The sequence below is a fragment of the Scleropages formosus genome, chromosome 10, assembly GCF_900964775.1.
Source record: "Scleropages formosus chromosome 10, fSclFor1.1, whole genome shotgun sequence".
NCBI classification, from domain to species: domain Eukaryota; kingdom Metazoa; phylum Chordata; class Actinopteri; order Osteoglossiformes; family Osteoglossidae; genus Scleropages; species Scleropages formosus.
Genome location: NC_041815.1, coordinates 11,339,769 through 11,358,159, shown reverse-complemented (window position 1 = coordinate 11,358,159; position 18,391 = coordinate 11,339,769). Strand labels below are relative to the sequence as shown.

General features: G+C 42.4%; 2 protein-coding genes across 2 annotated transcripts; both read right to left on the bottom strand.

The window, feature by feature from the left end:
* Positions 1-332: 332 nt before the first annotated feature.
* LOC108938290 (odorant receptor 131-2-like) lies at positions 333-1,333 on the bottom strand. Its single transcript, XM_029255795.1, has one exon. The coding sequence runs from the start codon at positions 1,296-1,298 to the stop codon at positions 333-335; it is 966 nt and encodes a 321-aa protein (XP_029111628.1). The 5' UTR covers positions 1,299-1,333.
* Positions 1,334-9,971: 8,638 nt separating this feature from the next.
* or95a1 (odorant receptor, family 95, subfamily A, member 1) lies at positions 9,972-11,588 on the bottom strand. Its single transcript, XM_018758773.1, has 3 exons — positions 11,569-11,588; positions 10,250-11,204; positions 9,972-10,060 (listed from the first exon to the last, which is right to left on the bottom strand). The coding sequence occupies exons 2-3, from the start codon at positions 11,171-11,173 to the stop codon at positions 10,031-10,033; spliced, it is 954 nt and encodes a 317-aa protein (XP_018614289.1). The 5' UTR covers positions 11,174-11,204; positions 11,569-11,588; the 3' UTR covers positions 9,972-10,030.
* Between the last annotated feature and the right edge of the window lie 6,803 nt (positions 11,589-18,391).

Below are 18,391 nucleotides of genomic sequence, written 5' to 3'. Positions count from 1 at the left end.
AGTAAGAGACATTCTAATAACACAGGGGTCAAATGCGAAATAGTAATATAATCTTTATTAGTTAGAGGAAACTACAATATTTACTAAGTTATTTCAAAACTTGTTTTTACTGCTTAATTCATGTTTCATGCAACTGTTGAGTTGCTTCATCAGACGGTGACAGGTGTCTCTCTATGTTAGGCTGTAAAAATTTTGTTGTATATATAATGAGGAATGCTTTACACCAAAAATTCTGGATGTGGTACATTACCAAAAATCATGAAATACATATACAAATATTATGGCAATTACAATTCTTTTTTGTTGCTATTTTTAAATCTTTTTGCTTTATTTTATGATACTGAGGAATTAAAAAATGGGGATGTTTTTTTATTTATCCCCAAAAAAGCATAGTATTTCATAACAAGGAAAAACTTTTCATCCCTCAGACCATAAATAAGTGGGCTGAGGCAACGTGGAGATATTAAGAAGAGAATGAAGTTTGAATATCTAACATTGATAAACAACATAAAATCAATCTCAAAAACAGCTGATTCTATTAAGGGGCACCAAAACTGAAATGAACAGAGAAACAGCTGGAAGGCATGAAGAACAATAGTCTTAACACTCTTAGTGGTGGACTTCTTATTTTCAGAGGAGGCCGCTCGAGCGGCTGCCATAATTTTGACATAGGTAAAAACAATCACAGCAGACATAGTTAGGAAATATAGTTGAGACACTGCATTTCTGAGGTTGGTATGCCAGCTGTGTATATTCAAGGCGTTCAGACTGCAGATGATGGAGGAGGCCCAAAAACTGGAAGGTGCTGAAGCGACAAATGCAAAGAATTCAATCAATGATGGTATGGAGCTCAGACACCAGATGAGGAGGAGGCCCACCAGCCTGGTTCTGGAACTGAAGATGTCAGCATGCCTCAGCGGCATACAGATAGCAACATAACGCTCCAAGCACATGGCCACCAGAGTCAGTGGGGTGCCACTGGAGACCCAACTCATGAGAACACATAGTATAACACAAGGAATGCAGGGAATCGGGTACCCAAAGTAATGTCCAACAGAAGCTAAGTCTGTCATTACCATTAATATTGAGTCCAGGAACAGAGTCTGTGCAAACAAAATGTAACGTGTATCAGGTCGAAAAGCCTCCTTCTGAAAGAAGGTGAATATCATGAGACAGTTCACATACAGGAAAACTCCCACCAGTACTTGTACAAAGAATAACTTCTCATGTTGTAATGGGGAGAACGGTACTCCTATTTGTTTAGTTATGTTTGTGTTTTGTGTGGTACTGTTTTCCATGCCGGGTTTCCTGAATTAAAAGACAGGAGATAAAAAAAAAAAAAAAAAAAAAAAAAAATTAAATGTTGCATTTGAACACACACACATACACATTTTCTGAACCGCTTGTCCCATAGCAATACAAAAATTATTGCAGTTTTTAATTTTTCTTCTTTTCCTCCTGATTGGTTATATCTAATTACCCCACTCTCATATCGCTCCCTCAAAGCATGACACACATCAGACAAGAGGTGAATGCACACAGACACACTTATTTTCTGATGACCATGCTATGAACCACTTCTGTGTTTTTTTTTTCTGTTGAATGTACTTTTCACGAGGCAATATAACAAACTTGGATAAAAGTGCTGTTCACTTGATTTGACCAGCTGGGCTGTAGGTTCCTAGCAGATTGCATTTGTCAGTGTGAGCAATGAGAGATAAACCTGAGCATCTCATTCGCTCAAGGGAAAAAAAGCCAATTCCTGTCCTGTAACTACCATAATAGTTATTAATAGTAATTAATGTTAGAAAAGAAGAATTGCAGCCCTATTCCTCATTATATGGCTTGCTGCAAATTTTCTACCTCTGAAGAATCCTGTATACTTTCTTTTAGCTCTTAAAAAATTGTACAAACTATGTTTGAAGTTAATATAATATTTGACTGAAAATGTAAAATTTCTGTGAGAAGTCAAATATTTAAAAATAGGATTTTTTTCTACCTGTCACAACTGTTGTTTACAATTAGAAGAATTTTCTTTGTTTCTTTTTAAAACATTTTAATAGCTTGTAAATTGAATCAAAGTACAATGCCAAAACTGTTTAAAAAATAATAACAGAAAAGATTAAATTAATAGGCATACATTGAATGTTTTGCAAAATTAAAATGCTTCAGGTCACTAAAAATATCAGTTCTATCTAAAAATACAGTTTAAATATTAATAGTTACAGCAATGAATTACTTAAAAGGAAGTTGTAAAACATCCAGGAGATAATAACTGATATTAAAAATTTAAATGATATGAAGATGAATTAATAAGCTTTTAAATATTAGACCCACAAAAAAAATTGCATTACCTTTCAGAGCATGTGGCTGATTCTAATCTCACAAAACTTTTGTGACAGTTACCTGCCTTAATTCATTTTATATATATATATATATAGTCAGAGGGACAATGGTGTCATCCTTGGTAACTTTTTACCATACAGGCCATGGCAACACTTACAATGATGTCATTAATATTAGAAAGCCACAGTGATACAATAAAAATAATAATATATGAAGAAGCTCACTCACTTTTTCACGCATGTATTTTCCTTATCTGCTTAAGCAGGGTCGTAGCATATGTTAAAAAAAAAACTATTTTAAATCATTAACATTATTTCAGTTATGTGTTTCCTCAGTTCTGGCTTCTGTTCTCATGCACATACATGATATAAATTTTGATGGACATAATGGATCATTAAATTTTGTCTAGAATAAATTATGTGTCGTGAAATTCTTTGAGGACTGCTCACTGTGACTAACAGCTAACACTGGTCAATGAAATCCAAAGAAAAAGTTTGAACAGATCAATTGACATTATTAATAAATCATTAATACATAATTAATAAAAATAAATCAGGGTATACTCCTCCGTGAACCGCCACCTTATCGTGGTGGAGGGGTTTGAGTGCCTGAATGAGTCCAGGAGCTATGTTGTCTGGGGCTACATGCCCCTGGTAGGGTCTCCCATGGCAGACAGGTCCTGGATGACAGACGAGACAAAGCGCGGTTCAAAAACCCCTTATGAAGGAAAAATCAAGGCGTCCGTTTACCCCGCCCGGTATGGGGTCACCGGGGCCCCACCCTGGAGCCAGGCCTGGGGGGGGGGCTCGCATGCGAGCGCCTGGTGGCCAGGTCTATGCCCACGAGGCCTGGCCGGGCTCAGCCCGAAGCCATGACGTGGAGCCGCTCTTCGGTGGGCTCACCACCTGCCGGAGAAACCGTAAGGGGCCGGTGCATTGTGATTTGGGCGGTGGTCGGGGCCGAGCGCCCGGCCGACCCAAACCTCGGGCGCCAACTCTGGTTTTTGGGACTTGGAATGTCACCTCACTGGCGGGGAAGGAGCCTGAGCTGGTGCGGGAAGTTGAGAGATACCGTCTAGATATAGTCGGGCTCACTTCCACCCACAGCTTGGGTTCTGGAACCACTCTACTCGATCGAGGGTGGACTCTCCACTATTCTGGCGTTGCCCAAGGTGAGAGGCGGCGGGCTGGTGTGGGCTTATTAATAGCCCCCCAGTTCAGCCGCCATGTGTTGGAGTCTACCCCGGTGAATGAGAGGGTCATCTCCCTACGCCTTCGGGTCAGGGAACGGTCTCTCACTGTCATTTGTGCTTATGCGCCTAGCGGCAGTGTAGAGTACCCGGCCTTTTTAGAGTCCCTGGGGGGCGTGCTGGAAAGCGCTCCCACTGGGGACTCTGTCGTTCTACTGGGGGACTTTAACGCCCACGTGGGCAGCGACAGTGATACCTGGAGGGGCGTGATTGGGAGGAACGGCCTCCCTGATCTGAACCCGAGCGGTGAGTTGTTATTGGATTTCTGTGCTAGTCGCGGTTTATCCATAACGAACACCATGTTCATGCATAAGGGTGTCCACCAGTGCACTTGGCACCAGGACACCCTAGGTCGGAGGTCGATGATCGACTTTGTAGTCGTTTCTTCTGACCTTCGGCCATATGTCTTGGACACTCGGGTGAAGAGAGGGGCTGAGCTGTCAACTGATCACCACCTGGTGGTGAGTTGGATTCGATGGCGGGGGAAAAAGCTGGACAGACCTGGCAGGCCCAAACGCATAGTGAGGGCCTGTTGGGAACGTTTGGCGGAGGCCCCTGTCAGAGAGGTCTTCAACTCCCACCTCCGACAGAGCTTCAACCAGGTCCTGAGGGAGGTGGGGGACATTGAGTCCGAATGGACTATGTTCCGCTCCTCCATTGTCGGTGCGGCGGTTCGGAGCTGCGGCCATAAGGTCTCCGGTGCCTGTCGCGGCGGCAATCCCCGAACACGGTGGTGGACACCGGAAGTAAGGGATGCCGTCAAGCTGAAGAAGGAGTTCTATTGGGCCTGGCTGGCTCATGGGACTCCTGAAGCAGCTGACAGGTACCGACGGGCCAAACGGAGCGCGGCTCTGGCAGTCGCCGCAGCAAAAACTCGGGCTTGGGAGGAGTTCGGTGAGGCCATGGAGGAAGACTTTCGGTCGGCCTCAAAGAGATTCTGGCAAACCGTCCGGCGACTCAGAGGGGGGAAGCGGTGTTTCACGAACACTGTTTACAGTGGAAGTGGTACGCTGCTGACCTCTGCTGAGGATGTCCTCGGGCGGTGGAAGGAGTACTTTGAGGATCTCCTCAATCCCTCCGACACGCCTTCCGTAGAGGAAGCTGAGGCTGGGGACTTGGAGGGGGACTCGTCCATTACCCTGGCTGAAGTTGCTGAGGTAGTCAAAAAACTCCTCGGTGGCAAGGCTCCGGGGGTGGATGAGATCCGCCCCGAGTTTCTCAAGTCTCTGGATGTTGTGGGGCTGTCTTGGCTGACACGCCTCTGCAGCATCGCGTGGAGTTCGGGAACGGTGCCTCTGGACTGGCAGACCGGGGTGGTGGTCCCTCTTTTTAAGAAGGGGGACCGGAGATTGTGTTCCAACTACATGGGGATCACACTCCTTAGCCTCCCTGGGAAAGTCTATGCCAGGGTACTGGAAAGGAGAATCCGACCGATAGTCGAACCTCGGATTCAGGAGGAGCAATGCGGTTTTCGCCCTGGCCGTGGAACACTGGACCAGCTCTATACCCTCACTAGGGTGCTGGAGGGTTCGTGGGAGTTTGCCCAACCAGTCCATATGTGTTTTGTGGACCTGGAGAAGGCATTCGACCGTGTCCCTCGTGGCATCCTATGGGAGGTGCTTCGGGATTATGGGGTTCGGGGCTCGTTGCTACGGGCTGTTCGTTCCCTGTATGACCGGAGTAGGAACTTGGTTCGCATTGCCTCAGTAAGTCAGACCTGTTCCCGGTGCATGTTGGACTCCGCCAGGGCTGCCCTTTGTCACCGATTCTGTTCATTATCTTTATGGACAGAATTTCTAGGCGCAGCCAGGGAACGGAGGGTGTCTGTTTTGGTGGCCGCGAGATCTCGTCTCTGCTTTTTGCGGACGATGTGGTCCTGTTGGCTTCATCAAGTCAAGACTTGCAGCGTGCACTGGGGAGGTTTGCAGCCGAGTGCGAAGCGGCGGGGATGAGAATCAGCACCTCCAAATCCGAGGCCATGGTTCTCAGTCGGAAAAAGGTGGATTGCTCCCTCCGGGTTAGGGGGGAGTTGCTCCCTCAAGTGGAGGAGTTTAAGTATCTTGGGGTCTTGTTCACGAGTGAGGGAAAAATGGAGCGGCAGGTTGACAGGCGGATCGGTGCGGCGTCCGCAGTAATGCGGTCATTGTACCGGTCTGTTGTGGTGAAGAGGGAGCTGAGTCGTAAGGCGAAGCTCTCAATTTACCGGTCGATCTACGTTCCTACCCTCACCTATGGTCATGAACTCTGGATCATGACCGAAAGAATGAGATCGCGGATACAAGCGGCAGAAATGAGTTTCCTCCGCAGAGTGGCTGGGCGCACCCTTAGGGATAGGGTGAGGAGCTCAGTCACCCGGGAGGAGCTCGGAGTAGAGCCGCTGCTTCTCCGCATCGAGAGGAGCCAGTTGAGGTGGCTCGGGCATCTGTTCCGGATGCCTCCTGGACGCCTCCCTGGGGAGGTGCTCCGGGCTTGTCCCACTGGGAGGAGGCCTCGGGGCAGACCCAGGACACGTTGGAGAGACTATGTCTCCCGGCTGGCCTGGGAACGCCTTGGGGTTCCCCCAGAGGAACTGGAGGAGGTGTGTGGGGAGAGGGAGGTCTGGAGGACTCTGCTCGGACTGCTGCCCCCGCGACCCGGCCTCGGATAAAAGCGGAGGAAGATGGATGGATGGATGGATGGAAATCAGGGTATAATTTATACAATAGATTTGAAAGTTAAAACATTAAATGCAAAAAATGCAAAATTAAGAGAGGAGGTTGACAGAAAATGTCCCTTAGAAAATGTACATGTATACAGTATTTATTTTTACGTATAAATATATAATCAATACATTCTTCTTTACAAATGTATATGAGTAAAATAAAAAAGTATAATTTCTAAAAATTATTCTACAAAGTAGTTTGTCAGGAAATTTAAGTACAAGTAACAATAAATGTAACTTGTTAGGTTTCAGGTTTTGTGAAAACTTCAGGCAAAGTTATAATAAAAAAAGTGAAAAAAGCAATTGTTACAACTGTTATGATCACATAGAGACTGGTTATGCTGTGAAACCAAGGGCAAAGTTTATTTAGTGAAGTAGGTTAATGTGCGCCCAGTGTCACATGAGATTGTAAAGAGACTGGGACATGAAGACACAAGATGGAATTTAGCAGACATGGAGGAGGACAGAGGTGAGGTTGGGGGTGATGTGGTCTTCAGGGATAGTCATGAGGGTGTGGCTGTGAGGCGTGGTTGTGAGGATTGGTCCAAGGAGAAGAGCATATTGTCTCTCCAGAATTCTCCAAGTTTTTTCTTCACTATTTTAATGACTTGTTTGAGAAGTAGAGGGGGTGCGGTGGCGCAGTGGGTTGGCCCATGGTCCTGCTGTCCGGTGGGTCTGGGGTTCGAGTCCTGCTTGGGATGCCTTGCGACGGACTGGCGTCCCGTCCTGGGTGTGTCCCCTCCCCCTCCGGCCTTACGCCCTGTGTTACCGGGTAGGCTCCGGTTCCCCGTGACCCCCTGTGGGACAAGCGGTTCAGAAAATGTGTGTGTGTGTGTGTGTGTGTGTGTGTTTGAGAAGTTGATTGAATGCAGGTATTCTGTGTCCCACTGCCTCATCTTGAGTGGGGACCCCTGCTAGTTGGCTGGAGACCTCTTTTCAGGGGATGTGAAATCAATCCCCCTTCAGTCTAGATTGCTGACTAATTAATTAGCTATAGATTTCCAGTGTTTGTCAGCTTCTGGTAAAACTGTCTGTAAACCTGTCAGCTTCTGGTTAATAAATTTCCTTTATTAACCCAATCAATGAAAGCTCAGTAAAACAGATTTCTTTAAGTGTTAAGTTCTGTAAAAAAAATTGATATAGCCAAACTAAGTCAAAAAAACTTTCTAATGCCTAATGTTAATATTTTTATGAACTATAAGCTACATTAAAATTAATGTTAAATGAAAATAAAAAAAAAAATGGGGGGGTGCGGTGGCGCAGTGGGTTGGACCGCAGTCTTGCTCTCCAGTGGGTCTGGGGTTCGAGTCCCGCTTGGGGTGCCTTGTGACGGACTGGCGTCCCGTCCTGGGTGTGTCCCCTGCCCCTCCGGCCTTACGCCCTGTGTTACCGGGTAGGCTCCGGTTCCCCCGTGACCCCGTATGGGATGAGCGGTTCTGAAAATGTGTGTGTGTGTGAAAATAAAAATACCAGTCTTTCCACAAACACCTATTTAGTGCCAACTATTGACTGTTTTATCTCATAACCATGTAAAAACTTCCTCATTATGTGTCACAACACCTTCCATCCATGTCCGAGAGTCATGAAGATAATTATCCTGGTACTTTGTGGGGAGGGTGTCTGTCAGATGATACTTGAGAGCAACATTTTCCAAATACTGTGTGTAGTCTCCCGATGGTCTCAGTTTGCCACCATGCTCTTGCACTAGATTTACTGCCTTGTTGCTCATGGACACCCACACTCAATGGTCATCCATTGTCAGGGGATGCCAAGTTCTGATGCTTGACGGAGAACATCTTGTGTTGATGTTAGAAGGCTTCTCATTGTTTTCCTTTAGAGGGGGGTGCGGTGGCGCAGTGGGTTGGACCATGGTCCTGCTTTCCGGTGGGTCTGGGGTTCAAGTCCCGCTTGGGGTGCCTTGCGACGGACTGGCGTCCCATCCTGGCTGTGTCCCCTCCCCCTCTGGCCTTACGCCCTGTGTTACCGGGTAGGCTCCGTCTCCCCGCGACCCCGTATGGGACAAGCGGTTCTGAAAATATGTGTGTGTGTGTGTTTTCCTTAGAATCTTTCCCTCCCTTTCAAAGATGTCAGTGGTTGGGCTAATCCTGAAGGGGGTCTGAATGAACTGTATGTGTGTATGAAATTCTGCAACCACTTTATTATTTTAAGGTCAAGAAAGTGTACATGTTGAATGCAAAATGTATGCATACATTTTGTAAAACAAACAACTATTTTAATTTTCCACTATTTTTCTACTCTGTCTTTTATAGGATAATGCTGTGATTATCATCTGGTACTTGATCAGGTGCAGTCAATTGTGGTGCAGGAGTGGATGTGACAGTCAGTGATTGGGCTAATCCTGAATTCCACAATATTTGTTATAGTCTGATATACAATTTAAATCACAAAAGTATGAAAAGAAACAATGAAACAGTATACAAAGAATAACAAGACAGATATTCCTAAATTAACTCCACACCAGAGTCTTTCTAGGTCATTGTAACAATTTACTGATTCAAAAAAAATGTACTAAAGAAGTTCTGTTTAGAAACTCATTAATTTTCTATACCTGCTCCAACGATATGGGGTTTTCAAAGTAAATCAACTGTCTCTTACAATATAAAACCATCAGAACCATAAGGAAATGTAAAGAGATCTATCATTCCATGTTGCTCTTTTCCATATTTATGTGTTTACTTTAGTATTTACCATTTATACAGCAGTGTGCTCTATTGTATGTTACTTGAACAAGGGTGCTGCAAGCCAACAGTTCTAATTATTTTGTCAGCTTCTGGGGATAACCTGAATGTAGTTGAGATAGTACAGTATGTTTTTTTCAGTAAACCAGAAGGCTCATTTTAAACACAGATTGAAAAGCAAATATGAGAACGGTGAGAATCTGTTTGTGCAAGAAATTTATTTCACTTTAACGTATAGTTACTGTTATTTGACATACACAAACAAGGTTAATATGCTAAGTTATTCAGATAGTCAACAACCACATTTTTAACACTGCCTGTTTTAACGCTTGTCAGTTAATGTTAGTCATACTACAAAGTGTATTGAATTTTCAAGAGAAAATACTGTGAAAACTAAACAAAAAATACAATTGTTATACATCCGTATCGATTGACATTTCTTTTTAAGCTCCTGTGTCACATTTTCATTGCCTATGAAATGTGGTTGAATTAGTTCTTAAAACTTTGTTGCTGTGACAGAATTATTTTTTTTTGAAAAATGTTGAGTGTTAAATTTAGTTTTCAATCATTTTATGTATTCTCCATATATTCTGAATTGTCTGAATTTCTATCAACATTCAATAATTTTAGATAATACAATAATGCATTTTTTTTTTAGCACACATGAGAACAGTGAACAAGATATTAATGTATTCAGTAGAGGGCACTGCTATTGCTAAGGTAACAAAATTAAATATGTTATGATATTTATGTAATAAAGATTGTATAATCTTATTCAAACCTCATGTACAGATCAACTGACACATAAATGCAATAAACTAAACAATAAATACAATTTAAAAGAAAGGTAAGAAAAAAGTGAACAAAACCAATGATATGTAGTTGTATGCAAGAAAATTATTTGCACATTATGCCACTGTTTATTTCAGTGTATTTTTCCTCCTTACTGTGTTTCAGATTGTTCTCTTGGGTTGGAAAGTGGAGCCGGAGACATCTCATAGTTTGATTTAAAACAAGAATAAATCATTGCTGTATTCAGGAATCCACTTCTTTAGGGTATTCATTCTATAATGAAATACAGAGTCAGCCCTGATCTGAGCAATTCTTGGCAGAACTTTTAGTTATAGTTAATTCCATCCTTTGGATGTTTCCCATTGAACTAATTTTTATCCTATTCAAACATATAACAGTCAGAAAAGCAAGCTTTAAGCAAATAACAGCAGAATCTCACTTCAGTATGTGCTTGTCTGTTACCTGCTGTGCACCTTTAGTAGAGCAGCAGAAAATCGCTCCCCTAATTTTCTTCCTTAGCATGTCATCGCGCAGACCATATATCAGAGGGCTAAGGAAGCGGGGCAGCAGGACAAAACAGAAGTAGTTAAAGAAGGAGATGTTATCCTGAAGCCAGCCCATGTGCTGAATTATGAGGCCCTCTGTGATGGGGTGAGTTAAAGACATCATGCAGAGGAGCAGCTGAAGCCCATGGAGCAGAACCGTGTGCAGTGCCTTGCTGACTGATGCCCTGTCCTGCCGCATCTTGCGGGTCTCCAGCAGGATTCTTATGTAGGTAAAAAGGATGATAATGGCCACCAAAGTGAAGAACAGTCCATTGAGGATGACCTTGAACAGCATCTGCACAGGTGAGGAGTTGAGGGCCTGTGTCTTGCAGAGTACTGGTGTTAAGAGAACATCAATGCTGATTCGCAGCCCACCAAGGGAAAAGTCAACAGTGGGTATGATGCAACTGATGAGCCACAATGATAGGATGATGACCCAGATGTGGTCAGCATGCCAGGCTGCGGGCTGCTGCAGAGGGTAGAAGATAGCCACATAGCGTTCCAGTGACATGGTTGCCAGAATGAGTGGGGTGTTCTGGAAGGTGGCCGTGGACAAGAAAAGCAGTGGTGCACAGCAGGCAAATGATATGTGGAGGTCAGCCATGACAAAGAGGAAGAGTAGCACAGAGGAGAGCAGCTGCAGTGTGTCATTGATTAGCATATAGACAAAGAGTATGTAACGTGAGCTGTCCCAGAATTGCCTGTGCAATATGAAAGTGTGCAGCATGACAACGATGCAGTAAAGGAAGACCCCAAAGAATGGGCTTACAAAACATATTTTCATTATCACCATAAGGCTCCTGTTTGAGGTTGTGTTGCCCAGGACAGTTTCATTCTGCATTATTCACTGGGTTGTTGGTAATTGCTATTACCTGTAGTAGATTAAGATAAAAAATTAGAAACTGATATATACAGTATGCCTCTCAGTGGAGACACATTTTCACATGTTTTTAAGATTTCATATTTGAAATGTACTAAATGCACATTATAATTTCTTCCAATGTAAAACTGCAGTTGGTATTTCTAGTGCTTTTCTTAGTTCCTGCATATTTATGTGTGACTTAACAATTTGTTTCTCAGAAAACCATTAGTGCCATCCAGCAGTAAATGAATTTAAAGCTATTCAGGTAGATTAAATACTAATATGATTAATAAGATTTTGTCATTATTAGAATTTAAATAAGTTACTGGTATAAGGCAAATATTAAACATGCAACTTTAAAAAGCCAAGCTTACCTTAAAGAACTGGCTCCAACTGTACTGTGGTGTTGAAATGAAAAGGAACAGCAAATTTTATATGGTTATGTCACAGAATGTGGTCATGAATCCTCCTCCACTGAGAACATGCTTTCATGTTACACTCATATTTATTTCTCAAGGGATACGTTAATTTCATACTACTGTCATAAACAATAATTTTCACAATTATTATTATTGTACTATAAACAGCTATGGCAAAATACTGCCTAACTGGTTTTCAAAATGTTAATTCAAGAGCAAAAAAGATATATGAAAAATAACATCACTTTGGTTGAAAATGTTCAAGGTAAGGTTTTTGATTGGGGTACAAAAGATTTATCATAAGAGCAGTGCAGTTAATCCTTAACAGCCTACAAAATTATTCATTGCATAAACCATGTTTAAATGAAAAGCCTTCTGTTGTTTTTTATGTTATGGTAAAGGGTTGTGTGAATATTGACCTGATTTTTGACTCAGGGAATCCACCAAAAAGGAGAGGACCTAATATAGTAGAATTTAGTGTGCATGCTATGACATTTGAGTTACTTTTAAGAACTGAATCCAACTGAAAGAGATAACAAGTATGATGCATGCCAAAAAACCATGCATGCAGGTTATGATTAATTGGGAATGGTGAGATGTCTGTGAGGTGAGGTGACAAAATGTAAGCACGTATTTGTTGATGTTTCATGCTGATGCCATTACTTTGATATTGGGAACAGATTCACTGGTTTGCCAATACTGTTTCCAGGTATGAAAGGGTAAAATAGCAAAAGTCTTATTGTATATGGTTTTGAATGTGACCTCACATCTGTAACATTGAAACTGGAATTTTAATGACGTCTTGTGTCAAAGAGTATGTAGCGTGAGCTGTCTCAGAACTGCCTGTGCAATGTGAAGGTGTGCATATACTCATATAAATGAATATCAGACACAAGTAGTAGCCCACACTATATTTTGTTTCTGATATTTGCTCGTATTCAGCTGATTCTTTTTCTGCAAAGCAACTCAAATTGGAAGGTTTGTAAAGTACTTACAGTGATTTTTCCAGTTATACAGCTGGGAAAATTTTGCTGAAGCAATTCTGAGTAAGTACCTGGATCAAGAGCAATGTAGCACGTGGTGGAGTGTGAACTTAGGTCTTTCTGGAATGCAAGGCAACAGCTCTAACCACCACATTACCCACTACTCCCAGGCCATTACATCATTAGGCCATCTTTTATTCAGTAAATTGCACAAGTTCAGCTTTAAACAGGGGTGTAGTTTCAAACATTGATCCTGCACCAGTTAACAAAGTTAGTTAAAACAACTGATAATAAGCAAAGAATCTGTGAGAAAAAAGAAAAAACACCCAGACAGTAAATCAACTATTGTGACTATGCTAGCTATTTTAAGCAATTCTTTACATTTGACCTGATTTTTCTTCAGTTTAATAAAATCTCCTTTAATATTTTAGCTGGCTGTCTGCAATTACACATTTTACTTGCATAGAAATATCACTACCACTTTTATCACTGTCAGCACCCTGTTGGAGGTTGTGTTACTCAGGATAATCTCATTCTGCATTATTCACTGGATTACGGAAAATTACTAAAACCTGTACAACATTGTCAAAAACTGAAGAATCGTGACTGTCAGTAGGCATTTAATATATTCTTACACTTCTAACTGACTTTCTGTAATTACACATTTTACTTGCCTAAAAATCTTAATAGCAGGCTTACACCATCTTGCATGTTATAATTTAGAATCTGCCAGTCACAAAATGCCATTAAAAGTTATTGTTTATTGGAGTAGGCCTGCATCTGTCATTGATGGTCTGTTGGAAAGAATCCATACACCAAACAGTAATTTCAAACCAAAGCTCCACAGGCACATTAGTCATTAATGAACATCCCCTAAGCTCTGTCTTATTGCATCACCCTGTTTGGACTTTTGATGGGCAAACAACGACTTCTCAGTGGAAATATGCCTCAGCAGACAGGAACCATATTCATCATGGCGCACGAGATGAATAAGGTGGGTTCTAAGTGGCTCAGCAGTAACCCTGGCTCATTAAAGTAATAAAGGCACTGAGGAAAAACACCAGGTAAAAGCTCCAGTAATGATGTTCCCCCTTCTTGACCCTCAGAAATACTTAGAAAATAAGCACTCTATTTATTCTTAGTACAAAGTGCAATAATAATAACACCTCTAATATATCTGTGGCAGAGCACATTATGTAACAGTACAACCTGACTTAAAACTAAATAGTAGATTAGTAGATTTATACATTGTGGACCAGGGATGGTCTAAAAACTCAAATTAGGAAACATTTGTTTTCAACGGTTTATTAGAGCATGGGGTCTGTTCAAAACCAAGAAACAGACATTTAATGTGTGAGTATTTATAAAAACAGCTTATCTGAGATGGAGTGGCCTCTCATCCATGTTGTACCCTGAGTAGTCTTGCACCTCATGCTTCTGGGTTGGACTCTGGACCAGCATGGCCTTCACTTTGGCAAGAAGTTATTAATACTGAGTGTGACAGAGAGTGAGTGAGCGGAAGCTGGATAGCAGTTGAGACAAAGTAGAAGAAAAGATGTAGCAGTCATCTTTCCATGTAAGAAAAAATATACATACATACACTTTCTGAACAGCTTGTCCCATACAGGGTCATAGGGAACTGGAGCCTACCCGGCAACACAGGAGATAAGGCCAGAGTGGAAGGGGACACACCCAGGACAGGACGCCAGTCTGTCGCAAGGCACCCCAAGCAGGGCTTGAACCCCAAACCCATTGGAGAGCAGGAGCTGGTCCAACCCACTGCACCACTGCATCACCATGCCCTCCCTTAGAAAAAATAAGGAACAGTAAATGTGGAAGCAATATTCCATTGATACCACAGTGGCTTCAGATCTGAATGTAGTATGACACATGAGTTATAACCAAAGTTTTTCAGTGTACATTTGTTTGAAGCCCTCTTCTTATTATTTTATTTTGTTTATTCCCTTCATCCCAGCATTGTCATTGTGTTAGTAAATACACGAATGGTGAACCCCTTTGTCAACATCATTCTCATTGTCACATTTTTAAGGATTTCAGCATCTACATAATATGGTCTGTGGAAGAATACATATTTCCAAGCAAAAAGGTAGGACTGCAGCCTGATTTATCAAGTGTAGCACTGGAGCCACACTCCCTCGTTACTGCTGCAAAGAATGATGCAGGTCATGGGAGGCCTAGCAAGACAAAGGGAGAAATTTTGTCTCGTTTAAAGAGCTAGTGTTACCAAGGAAATTTGGGTCATCACACTGATCCAGAGCTGTACTGGTGCATGCTTGTACAGAAAATGATGACAGACCACCTTACCCATCCTGGACTGATATTCTGTGTGTTTAATAAATGTATGAAAAGAGGAACATGTACTTTGCTCACTGAGGACTAGGGACTGGTGCTTCAAACAGCACAAAAACATATACCAGATGCACCAGTTTTACTGGTTATGAATGGTTTTGCCCTCCATGCTTAGTATGTAAAAAGACAGCCCCCGAATCTAATTTCAGAAAACCGTGATGCTGATACCGAACATCCGTATGTCTTGACAGGTCTAGACAGAGTGGCATCTAGCTTAAAAGCTTCAGCTTTAGCTATGATCCAAGAGATTGTCAGTGCACACAACTACACATCCTGAAAGAGAGACTCCATTAACTTATCCATTATCAATTACTGCTTGTTCAGTGCAGGTCCAAGCAAAACTTTTGATTACGACTTTTGAAATTGTTTTTAAAATTCTTCAGACTGCTGCAATCCATGTCTCATGCAAATGTTGCATTGCTTCATTAAACTGTTAGAGAAATTAGAATCAAGATTATAAAATGTAAAACATTTTTTTACTATATGTTATGATGTAAACATTTAATGGTATTAAATGAATAATGCTTTACAATGAAAATTCTGGATGAACATCTGGATTAATTTATTTGTTTACCAAAAATCACAAAGAAAGATAGAAATATTATGGAAAGCAGGATTCTCTTCTGTTTTTGTGTTTTTTTTCTGTGATTTTCTAATCTTTTTTTAAAAAAATTTACAAATGTTACATAGTCAGTAATGTGATCTGGGGTCATCAGGTGTTTCGAGTCTTTCAACATCAACCCTTGCCCAGGGTTGATTAAGTCCCGACTTGCGTGCGAGCAGCAACTGACCACGGATCCGCTCTCTTAATCCAGAGCTGCCTAGTGGCTCTCTCTGTGGCTTCAGTAGCTGATGTGATGGCCTTCCTCTTCACCTCCCCTGAGATGCCCAGCAGTGTTAGGGCTTTGCACAATGAGTGCCCTGCAAATCCCTGACAGCCCACCTCAATGGGCATGCAATGTGTATGCCAGCCTTCCTTCTGACATTGTTCCACAAGCTCCTGGTACTTTGCACATTTTTGCTTGTTGGCTTCCTCCAGGTGCACCTTCCAGGGCACTGTCAGCTCCAACATGACCATTTGCTTGCTAGTCTTAGAAAAGATTATCATTCCCAGGCAGAGAGATGTGAATATAATGTTTTCTGGGAACCTCAACTACTTATCCAAGTGTTCTCTCAGATGCCAGTGGGTAACTATGATTAGGAGGCCTGTCTTCCCTCTAGGGTGTGGGTGGACCTTGTGGCCAGCCTTAAAAAAGGAGAAAGTCTTCCATGCAGAGTGGTGATGCTTGGTGGTGCTGATGACTGTGGCATCATGTTCTGCAACAGCCTTTAGCACTTGGTCGTGAAGCCAACGGTAGCAACCTTCTCCAAGACCTTGCAGGCAACTGCTCAGAATGTGTTCCAGGGATGCCCTCCCGGTGCAAAGAGTGCAGGTGGGCGATTCACTCTTCCCCAAGACATGAAGCTCAACTGGACAGTATTACAAGGTATACCTTCATTCCACTCTGTGCTTGTAGGATACACTCTTGACCATAGTCACCCAACACAGGCAAACAATTGTTGATAATGAAATAATGAATGAAAATATGTCAAAAGGCAAGCTAGAAATTGTTTTTGCAATACATATAATACTACAATAATAGATGTTGAGAATGTATTCTATATTACGAGAATATACAACCAATGTATTGCTGATTACATAATTTTTTGTGTTAACTTTTGCATTTCCACAGAAACGCTGCTTTGTTTTCCCAATAATAAACCATGGATAATTATATACGTCAAGAGACAGAAGGAGCTGATGGTTGATTTTCAAAATGCTATGTGTTACTGCTACCTCAGAGCAACAGTTGACATAACAGTTAGAGCTGCAGCCCTTGGAACTTCAGATCAGAGATTTAAATCCTATCTCCTTCTAGAGTACTCTCGAGCAAGGTATGGCAACACAGTGAGTAGTGCTGCTGTTTCACAGCACCTAGGTTGTGTGGGAGAATGTTTTTTGGACCCAGCTCAGTCTGAGTGGTGTTTTCATGTTCTCCCCATGTCTGCATATAAAGACATGCTGTGCAGGTGGATTAGCAACTCAAAAAAGAGTCACCCAGAGCATTTGAGTGACAGAAACAATGAGTTTTACATTATTTATTAATTTAGGTTAACACTTTTTATGATGTTAATGTATTTACATATTTATACAGCTGGGTAATTTTATCAGAGCAATTTTTAGGGTAAGTACCTAGCTCAAGGATACTAAAGCTGGAGGTGAGACCCAAACCTGTGACCTTTGGGTTCAAATGCAGCAGCTCTAACTACTATGGTACCAGTTGCCCCCACAGTATTTCACTGGTGTATTGTAAGTAGTGTATCTAGTGTTGTAAGTCAATTTGAGTGAGTAAGGTATGGCCCGACAACACTACATAGTATTAACTGGAAATTGTTTTGGAGAAAAGCAGTAAATAAATAAACTGCTCCAGTAAAGAACACAACTTTAAAAATACAAAAATCATTGTCAGTAGCAACTCAGTAAGTTGCTTTGGAGAAAAGTAACAGCTACATGAACAAGTGTAACGGTAAAGAGCCCATGAACTTGGTTACCATGATGGGTGAAGATTTGACAGTTGTTCGAACCTGCAGGTACATATCAACAACAGACCGGGCTAGTCTCGCAACAACATTCTATATTTATTATCTTTTATGCTTCCTTCCTCCTGTTGAGGGGAAACATTTCTGGGGAGAACTGGAGACTCAGAAAGCTCGTTAAGAAAGTGGGTTCTGTGATAGCTGTGACCCCATTATGGACAATTGGTTTTATCTCATTAAGTAGTCAGCATGAGCTCCATTAGTCACCAAATTATTCCATTACAGTGCCTTTGCTGAGGCTGCACCTACAACCAGCCCCATGACTCCAGATCAGCAGATGGCCACACAGCCCTCTCCACTGCCACAGTACGACCCGCGTCTGGTCCCTCCTACCAGGTTTGACGTACTCCAGCCCACTGAGCCGGTTTTTTCATGCAGTGTGAGCTTGTTTTTTCTAGACTGCCTCATGTTTATAGCACCGACCAGAGCCGTATCACCTATCTCATTTCCTTGCTGACTGATCGTGCACTAGATTGGGCCACCGCTGCTTGGGACAGCCGTTCCTGCTGTCTGTATGATGAGTTCAAAGACCGGTTTTCTGCGGTGTTCGGGCTACTGCTATCGGATGAGCAGGCCGGTGAATATCTCTTAGAACTCAGACAAGGCCCTGTAGTGGATTACACAATTGAGTTCCACACTCTAGTGGAGCGTAGCGGCTGGGGGGGCCCTGTCTTACTAGCCCTTTTTAGACACGGTCTGAATTCCCGCGTTCAAAAAGAAATGGCATTCCGGGGAGAGAAATGGACCCTGGACAGGTTTATAGAAACCATGGTGGCCCTGGATAATCT

Excerpts from the sequence above, each read along its gene's own strand:
- LOC108938290 (XM_029255795.1), bottom strand. The coding sequence starts at position 1,298 with ATGGAAAACAGTACCACACAAAACACAAACATAACTAAACAAATAGGA.
- or95a1 (XM_018758773.1), bottom strand. The coding sequence starts at position 11,173 with ATGCAGAATGAAACTGTCCTGGGCAACACAACCTCAAACAGGAGCCTT. Across the intron at positions 10,061-10,249 it reads CTACTAAAGGTGCACAGCAG|AATGAATACCCTAAAGAAGT; the intron begins GTAACAGACAAG and ends ATTTCATTATAG.